The sequence below is a fragment of the Sardina pilchardus genome, chromosome 15 (assembly GCF_963854185.1).
Source record: "Sardina pilchardus chromosome 15, fSarPil1.1, whole genome shotgun sequence".
NCBI lineage: Eukaryota > Metazoa > Chordata > Actinopteri > Clupeiformes > Clupeidae > Sardina > Sardina pilchardus.
In genome coordinates, this window is record NC_085008.1 from 17,633,782 (window position 1) to 17,643,781 (window position 10,000).

At 45.0% G+C, this 10,000-nt stretch overlaps 1 protein-coding gene across 3 annotated transcripts in view; it reads right to left on the reverse strand.

Annotated features, from left to right (window-relative positions):
- Window positions 1-10,000, reverse strand: part of gabrb3 (gamma-aminobutyric acid type A receptor subunit beta3) — a 41,720-nt gene that overhangs the window by 18,959 nt on the left and 12,761 nt on the right. For all 3 annotated transcript variants that reach the window (XM_062556254.1, XM_062556252.1, XM_062556253.1), the window contains exon 4: window positions 2,208-2,428. In XM_062556254.1, the coding sequence (XP_062412238.1) occupies window positions 2,208-2,428 (221 nt within the window). The remainder of the gene's footprint in view (window positions 1-2,207; window positions 2,429-10,000) is intronic.

Consider the following 10,000-nt stretch of genomic DNA (forward strand, 5'->3'; position numbering starts at 1 on the left):
CAAATGGTTGAGGGGCCTATTTAGCCAAACATTCAATTGTCTGTAAAAACTTGCATAACATTAACTAGTAGATAGATCATGGACTATTTGTGATTTCTTTATCACATTTACAAGCAATCTAATTTGTAACATTAGCTTTTTGTTTTGTATTACTGCTAGTTCTAGAGGCCGTACTCACATTACTCTAGCATGGCTGGATGTTTAGAACAAAAATCTAACAGATAAAAATGCATAATATAAATGAAAGAAGCCATTATGGACAAGCAGTCTTCTCCTAATGAGAGAGTTGCTGAGATAAGACACACCCAGACACCGGGATGTGATTTATCAGACGCCTCTCTGACTCTCTGCCTTTATCCCGCTGTGTCACTTGAAGCCTGAGGAAGATGCAGCAGGCAAACAAAGGCCTGTTCTTATCTCACCAGAGAGAAGGAGGGAGGGGAGAGAGAGCGAGAGCGAGAGAGAGAGAGAGAGAGAGAGAGAGAGAGAGGGCTATTCCTCTGGACAAAGCTGTGCTGTGAGCAACAAATCTGTTGTCAAGGTCCAAGAGCACTTTTGAGAAAAATGTGATCGAAAGTCCAGAGTCAAGTAATCTCCAGTCGTTGATATTTAGCTGCATCGTATTTTATTGCCTATCAAATTTTACAAAGAATATTGCATTACTATTTAATCTAATTTGTGGATATTTTACTGTAAGTAGACTCTGTTCATTCTTGGTCGATTCTCAATGAAACGCTTACATCAACTTACAAATAAATAAAAAAAACACTGTAGCAATGCCTGACTTTCGCTAGCACTGAAATGATCCATGAAAATAAGCTTTCAACAGACGAAAAATCAATCCTGGTGAACCAAGATGCAGGCCAACCATATACCTAGACATTCCCTTGAGGTGCATCAAGCATGGAGCTGAGGTCTGATTGCTTGCACTGAAACAAATCTAAAATGAAAAGAGTAATCTACTAATGGTGTGAAGCTAGCTCAGAGATATAAAGACATCCCCTAGAGGTACAGTAAGCTATGAGAAACATGGCACCAATGCTTGACTTCCATCAACAAACTGCTATACATCACCTAGAGGTAAGCTATGAGAAACATGCATGGCACCAATGCTTGACTTCCATCAACAAACTGCTATACAGTAATATCCCGCATTAGGGTTGGGACTTTAGATGAATTTTCATGTTCGACTAATCATAACGTTATTGAACAATTAATCGATTATTTGCTAAATCATGACGTCACATGGCATTCAGAGCCGTGTAAACATTTGCCCCCACCCATCACTCTACATGTCCAACACGCACACAATTGATATTAACGATGATATATGTATAAAAAAAAAACCTTTATCAAGAAATAAGTTATTTCCAACAAGTTGTAAACTTTATTTTACAGGGCATTATGCCATCCGACGTAGGTCCTATTTGAACATGTAGGCTAGCGATTGCAACGCTCACTGGTCATCTCCGGTGCTGGTTTCGTTTATGGTCGGATGAACATTTTGTTACCTTGCCGGTCGGCCCGTTATCTTATCACTTTTAACTTCACTTGCCGGCAGCTTGTCGTTCAAACATGGGTTATCCTAGTGGTATATTGGTGATGAAACAATTAAGAGGCTTGAAGAATACCAGTTTAATAGTTTTCGTTTAACATGGAGATGCTTCACAAAACATGTTCTCCCGCATTCATTAACATAACACACACTTCTCTAACTCTCGCACTTCACGTTGTTCTAACCACAACACTTCCTGCTTACGTTTTACTAGGTACCCCGTTCCCATGAGCCCCTAAATAAAGCAGAGGTCCAGCACTTCTCCTCGCTCGCTTCATCTCTGCTTGTTTTTGTCATGCGCGCAAAATACCGGAAAATGTTGCTGTTCTCATATTGCGTGAGACTAAAACGATTATTCATTAGGCATTTATTTTATTCAAATAAATTCTTAACAAACATTATTCGATATTCGATTATTCATTAACAACCCTATCCCGCATATAAGCCGCGTTGTGTATAAAACACTCTAAGTGTATAAGAGTGTTTTATGCGAGTTAAAAAAGACAAAACCATATTAACACCATATCAACTGTCCCCATGTGCTAACCTCATAGCTGAAGAAATTTAGCAAAATCAATGTATAAGCCGCGGCTAATAGTTGGGAAATTACGGGTACATGAAGGATTGGAAATGTATGTGTGGGTATACCAACCTCAACCCGTAGAGGACGGTTCCGTCCGGGTGGAGGCGGATCATGCGGTTCTTCACTGTGACGCCGTGCACAAACGACTTCTTGTCGTTCAGGAAGTAGGTGTCCGGCACCCATAGCTGGTCAGCCACCCGGTTGTCCAGGGTGAGGTTGAGGGGAATCCCCGCGTAAGCCAAGCGTTTGTCTCTCCAGTACTGCTGGAAGTACATGGTCAACGTGTAGTCCTGAACAGTAAAAGAAAACACAAAGCAAACAAAAAAAAGAATTAGATCATTAGCATTGTGTGTAAATAAATATGGTGGAACTCATGGACTAATACCCAAAGAGAGCACGCAAAAAATACTGCATCTGTTCAGAACTTTAAGTCACATGGGATAAAAGCTTCTGTGAAACCTGGCCATTGTCAGTAAAGAAAACCATAAGCGTAGCCGTAGGAGAAGAAAGGAGTGACCTTCTTGTTTGGAAGGTATTTTATGGGATATGCAGGTGTCAGTGTGTGTGAGTTTTGTCAGTGACAGACGAACACAAAATCACCTCCGCCAAAAGAGAGAGGCGCGCTGGTCAAGCTGACATTTCAAAATGCCTTTTCCCAATAAATATTTTAAAAAGCGCAGTGACTTTCTTTTTCAACCGGAATCTAATTTTGTGAAACAATGCTGTGCTGTCGCAACAGCTACAAATTCACAGGACGAAAGTGTATCAGTGTATTTCTCTCTCTCTCTCTCTCTCTCATGCACGCGTATGCGAGTGGACTGCTTGGGTCAACACTAGAAATCCACAGACTGCAGCTTCTGGAAATGGATCTTCTGTTGTCAGGGGCGATATTTATAGAAACGTCAAGCAACTCAGATTCCAAACAAACTGCCCCCGGCCTCCATTTCTCAGGCCTGTCTCGTCCAGAATCACTTCTCTGCCATGCCGCGTGGCAGTGCGGTAGGCTACTAACTCCTCGCACTATAGATTTCCGTTACTGCTGCCAGAGAGTGCAGCGCCAGGAATGGTTCAGCCGAACACTTATCTACTCCCCCCAAGCTCCCCACCACCACCACCACCACCACCACCACACAATACATTCCAAATTTGATTAGAACCTCATGTCAGCTAATCAGTGACATTGAACTAGCGACAAGAGATGCAAATTCAGTGTCAAGGCCTCAGTGTTCTGTGTTCTAATGGCTGTTACACAGAAAAATATACACAAGATCCACAAGGTGCATTGTAGCTGACGATACAAAAGGAAGGAGTGCAATATATAGTGAGTGACTTAGTTTAAAAACCTTCTACGGATCCCATAACACCAATGAATCAACTAATCCCAGCACAATTATAAATGTTCCTTGTGTGTAACACTCTGGAGAGGCCAAGATATTCCTTAATTAAGACATTATTAAATTAATTACTACAGAAAAATATTCCTTTTATTAAGTATTTTGAGTTGCAGTATGGCCCAAAAACTACTCAACTGCATTTTCTGTAGCTCACAGAAGAGGACAGGCACTTCTGAGGTCCATTTTTCCAACAACCTGTCTGTCATCTCGCAGTGAGAAGCCGACACAGCTGTCTGTGATGACAAAAGAATCATCACAAGACATCTGCCGCTACCCATGGTAACATTAAGGATGGGGGATGATTGACAGTTGTGGCACAACCTTATTATCGACGTCATTCGGTGAAAAGAAGGACAAAAAAAACATAGTGTGGGCTAATGAACGGACTGATTCAAAACCCAACACGCTGAAATTGAAACTCACTGTTTCAGTGAATCAGGGTCTTAATTTGTACAGGTCTGTCAAGAAAATTCTCTGATCCTCTGGCGCTCTCCCCGTGAGAGGCACATAGGCGCATGGCAGCTGGCCTCTGATGTGGCTGAGCCTCTCTCTCTCTCTCTCCCCGTGTGAAGGCAGCTGGCAACGGAACCAGTGTTGTGACATCTCCGCCTCATGATTAACGCGGGACGCCCGGCCGCGCGCGCGGAGACATGCCAGCGCAGCAGAACGGCCGGCCCGAGCGAGAGACGTCTACGTCCATAAACTCCAGATAAGAAACACGGGTTCCTGGAACGACTCCGAGCGCCACGGCGGAGGAATACCAACGAGCCCATCTCTCTTGCCGTTCAGCCCGAGGCGCCCCGAACGAGGAAAGGGGGGGGGAGGAGGCTTCATCAGCGATGCGTCTGAACATTGGCAAAGCAGAGGTGCCGGTATGACGAAGGCGGCAACGGCGACTCTCCTTCCTCTGACAATCAGCCTCAATCAAGTCACAATCAGGCACTAATTATGCTAATATGCTGCTCTTTGAGGCCCCTTGAGGACAAAGTTTTCCAGCACCAAGCTCTCTTAAGACTCAGCTGTGGTGTCAGAGTAAGAGGCCTCATGCTGGGACTACATAGACAACATAGAATTGGATCTGTGCCTCAATCGGAATGAAGACTCCTATAAACACATTGATCGGAAAACAACTGCCCGATAGGATTGGAATTTCAATAAGATCGAAAGGGGTGGTGTACTCCTTTTGACATCCGATTAAACTTCAAAGAATTTCAGCCCATACTCAATACTCGTCTTGTAACATGACCAAAGCTATATTTAGTGAAAAGAAAACTGTTTTCACTTGCAACAATCTCTCCACTGCTGTGATAATCTACAGAAACATCTAATCCGCAGCCAAGCCAATTACGATATATTATTAACCAAACTAGCTGTCTTTTTCTGAAACAACACCAGCTTCTTGTGCTCACCTCTCTTCATTAAAGTCAGTATATATTGAGAATGTTCAGTATTGTTACCTTTTACTGTGTATTAAAAGTCTATTGGGAAACCTCCTTTACAGTGCCTCTGTTGGCTCAGTTTTTTTCTACTGCAGTGTGTGTGTGTGTGTGTATGTGTGTGTGTGTGTGCGCCTTTGTGAGAATAATCACACTATGCCCTTACATCCATATACTGACAAAAGTTTTTAGCAGTTATCAGTTCCACATGAATCTTATTACAATTTTATTACACTGTGATATATTGTATCTGCACTGGTAAGTGAAATAACTGCAATGTCAAATAACTTAAATCTATTGTGCTATTTACTCAGATGTAAGACTATTAAAGAATGTAATATCTGAATGTATTAAAGACTTTTTAAGACCTAAAATTCATATTGTTAAATTGTAGATGTTTAACAACTCAAGTATAAACGTGATAATATGAGCCTGTTAAGGATTGCTTTAGAGTGCAGGCTGGCAGAGTATAGCTGGAATGTGCCCTGAGTGGGTGAGCACCACGGGGGCACCTCTTCCGCCGACGCGGCTCTGTGAACCTATTAGTCCAAGACTCGGAAGGGAGCGTCACGACACGGGGAGACCTCTTCCGACGTGCTTCCCTTCCTCTCCGTACTCGCTCACTTCTTTCTTATTCTTCCCTCCTTCTCTGCTGCTCTCTCTCTCTCTCTCTCTCTCTCTCTCTCTCTCTCTCTTTGTGAGGCCTTTGTTTTAATTAATCCCCTACAAGGCACTGAAAGATACAAATCTCCCTCATTACATTATGTTCCGCGCCACCATAAGTGTATGGCCTAATTAAAGTGCCCGGGTTGAGACTGCACTCGCCATTTGTCTCTTCCTCTCTCCCGTTTCAAATCCAATTTCTCCTGCGAGCTGCCTTGTGTCTCCACACCACCGAAAGAGCGCATGCCTGTCAGCTGACCCCCCCCGTCCCCCCGTCCCCCCCGTCTAACTTCGTCTTTTTTACACTTCTGTTTAACCTTAAAACTGACATGCGGATAATGCTTACAGTACGACGACTTAACCCTCCTCTGTACAAGTCCCCTGTGCACCATTAAAGAAGACACTGCCGATGCATTACGCTCAAAAGCTTCCTGGTGTGTAAAAGCGCATATCAGCATTACCATTTTAATTTACTTCATGACGCATGTAAAAACAAGCGGGCCACTTTGCATGCTCTCTCGGAGCATGACAGGGCCCCGGCGCTTCGTAAAGTGCATCGGCTGTTATCGGGAACATAGGCTACAGTATGGGGGGGGGGCCAGAAGGGCTGCAGTGCTGACAAACGGGAGGGGCATTATGGAGCCACTCATTCATTATTCAGCCCCTTCGTCGTTCCGAGCGAGGAGGGAGAAGATTAAGCCATCAAGAGCCAAATGCACTTAATCGACTTTGAGACCACGTGTCCTTCCTCCTCTGCCGGATGATCATGCATCTTAAATGTTGGCGATGTTTCCTCGGCGGGCGAGGGCGAGGCGGCACCCCAGCGAGGGGTTTCCGCTTGCCAGGGGAGACCTGTGATGACATTCGAATCCTGCGGGGCCACGTTTCGAACCCGATGCCAACTGCTGACATGAGGGAGAAGCGCTCGTCTGCGTGCTGTTTGTTTAAATGCGCTTGTGGTCGGCACAGGATGCCGGCGTACACCAAACCCCAAACATGTGTATTGCTGACCTAGTGAACTTTTTGAGCCACGAATATATTTGTTGGGGCAGAGACCGGATGTGTTGACCTAAGCTGCACGTGTGTGTGTGTGTGTGTGTGTGTGCATGTTCTCTTTTGTGGATGTGGTTTTGCTTTGACTAAACGAGCGCGTTTGTTCATCGGCACTCTCCTGCTGCGAGGCCTCTTACTGTAAACACGCACAAAGCAAACACAGCACATTCAAGTCAGGGACTCACTGTGGAGAGATGGAGATGCAGAGAGAGAGAGAGAGAGAGAGAGAGAGACAGAGAGAGAGACAGAGAGAGAGAGAGAGAGAATGCCAGAAATACACATTTTGGCGGAGAGCCCATTATTTTGTCGGACTTCAGAGGCGGAGGGTTTTCTCTCTTTTTTTTTTCTCTTTCTCTCTCTCTCTCTCTATTTCTTTTATTCTCTCTCTTTCTCGAACCAACAATACAATTAAAATGGGAAACCAATAGCCTCCACATTCTATTTTCAGCTCTTATGATTAGAGAGGGAATTCTGAGGCAGGGGAGCACGAGCAGCACTATAAACAGAAAGAGTAAAAAAGACAAAGAGTGCGTGTGTGAGAGAGAGAGACAGAGAGAGAGTAAAAGAGAAGAGATAAAGAGTAAGAGAGAAAGAGAGTAGCGAGATGGCTGGAGAAAGAGAGGGAGGATGAAAAAGGAAAAGAGAGAAAGTGGGTGAGGGTAGAGACAGCCGGAAAAATAAAGAGCATGATAGGAAAGTTATGAGGGAGAAAGAGAGGGGGGGGGGGGGGTTGGCTGAAGGGGTTAGAGGTGTGAATGTTTGTTTGATCTCCTGCTCCGGTAGCAGAGGTCTGCCTCTTCCTCTGATGAGTCACTCTGGCTACCTCTGTGGCAGTGGAACTCCTCTGGACGGCCGAGTCCAACCCAGCCCTGCCGAGCCAGCAGTGCACTTAACACCCTTGTTAGCCTCTCTCTCTCTCTCTCTCTCTCTCTCTCTCTCTCGCGCGTGTGCGCTCTTTGCCTCTTTTACTCTTTTACTCTGTCTCTGTTTGATCAGATGATCTAATGATGGTCTCGTTCTCATCTCTCTCTCTCTCTCTCTCTCTCTCTCTCTCTCTCTCTCTCTCTCTCTCTCTCTCTCTTTCAAAGCTGTGCTAGAGTGGGCAGACCATTGACTGTCATTGGAGCAGACTCAATGAGCTGGGCGATTAAACAACCTCAACCGGACGACCTCACAGCCTCACAGCCCAGGCCTGCAAAGACTTCATCATACTCGCCCATCACACACTTAGCCTGGCATCATGTATAAAAAGTGAACCCATTGAGACATGCATGTGCACACACACTGACACACACACACACACACACACACACACACACACACACACACACACACACACACGCACGCACACACACACACACACACACACACACACACACACACACACACACACACACACACACACACACACACACACACACACGGTCATGCAGGCAATCACAGTGTCCTCAAAAAGACCAAGGCCTTTTTCCTCTTCCCAGACATGTACGTCACTGGTGTGAGATTGTGGTGGTCTCTGTGTCCCTGTTCCTATAAATGTATCTGGGAAGTAGCCTACTGGTAAGGAGGAGAGAGGAACCCAGACGGTGTCTGTTATTCTCATAAACTCTGAGTACCCCCTGCCAAACTTCACTTTAATTGAGGCCCTTACACGAAAAAGAGCCTCAATAATTCAAAATGCCACCATAACCACCCTTCCAAACAAAACTGCAGCCTTAAAATATTCATCCAAAACCAGTTTAACCCGAGCCCACACAGCGGCATGCACAGAGACACAGACACAGCAGACACAGAGATAGACACACATACGCACACATATACAGACACACAAACACACACATACACGCGCGCGCATGCACACACACACACAGAAAGAGAGAGGCATATACACACACACACATCTGGATGTGGAAAGAAAGGCCAGCGCTGTCAGCGAGCACTCTGAGATTCCACCCCCAGTGTTCAAGCATCACACACTGTTTTCCTTATCTGACTGTGTAAGCCCCCCCGATTATCTGAGGATTCCAGGGAGGGATTCCACCACCCCCCACCACCCGCCACGCACACCCCACTCCCTCCCCCCGTCCCCACCCTCATCCCCCCCAGGCATCACAATGCTAATATATGCCGAGCTATGATGGCTCTGCCTCACAAATGGAATTCCATTCAAGCTAATAGAAAACCATTATTCCCATTTCTTGCGTGTCCGCCGAATGTCAGTGTAATTAATATCCCCTAATCTTTAGGCTCAGAGAGAGAATAACAGAACTTGGTGATGTCATGGAGCTTTCAAATGTTCTCAGTATCATTCTTTAGGCCTGTTTCATAGGCACAGCATTACGTTTGCTGACACTTCATACTTTTGTATGATATATACTGTATATATATAAATTTACTAACATTATGCAATATCATACCACTTAACATGCTTACATTAATGAAAAAGTGGAACAGTTAACCATGTGGTTTATGTTCCTGAGACTTAATGGTGTCGAAGATTCCTTAACAGTAAAGATTCCTCTGCAGAATTCAGCTGAAAGGAATTAAACATTTTACTTCATGTAATTATGTAAAATGCAATTCATCCTTCATATCGCCAACTGCATGTAACAAAGATGCTTTGTTTTCATTTAAATCATTACGTAACAATGTTATTTTTATGTGCTTTCATCAATGCCTCTTCAGTTAACCAATAAATAGATGCCACCTTCCCATTTGTCTAAAAGACACAAAAAACGGTGAGGGGGGAAACCATGGCATCCCTTTTGCTTGTGTGTCTGGCTTCAGCAGAGCCAGCTGCCGGAGTCAACATAACAGGAGAGGGGAAACTGGATTGTTCTCACCTCAAGTCAATCAATGAGGCCCGGTGGGAGAGAGAGGCTGAAGTGTCACACACACACACACACACACACATGCACGCACGCACGAACGCACACACGCATACACACACACACACACAAGCACGCATATACGTACTTACACACACATACGCACACACACACGCATGCACGCACTTACACACACACACACACACACACACACACATTAGCGTGTGGCAGTCAAACATCATTTGTGTCAGGTTAACACCGGGACGTCTGCTGGGGATACCAGAATAGCAGTGAGCAGCAGTGAGACACAGTGAGTGAGGAAGACTGGGGAACGGGGACAGCCACCTCGCTGTCTTCCCTGTGTGTGTGTGTGTGTGTGTGTGTGTGTGTGTGCGCATGCGTGTATGTTTGTGTGTGTGTGTATGTGTGTGTGTGTGTGCGTGTGCGAAAGGGAGTGTTTTGTGTGTCTTTTGTGTCTGTATGTAATG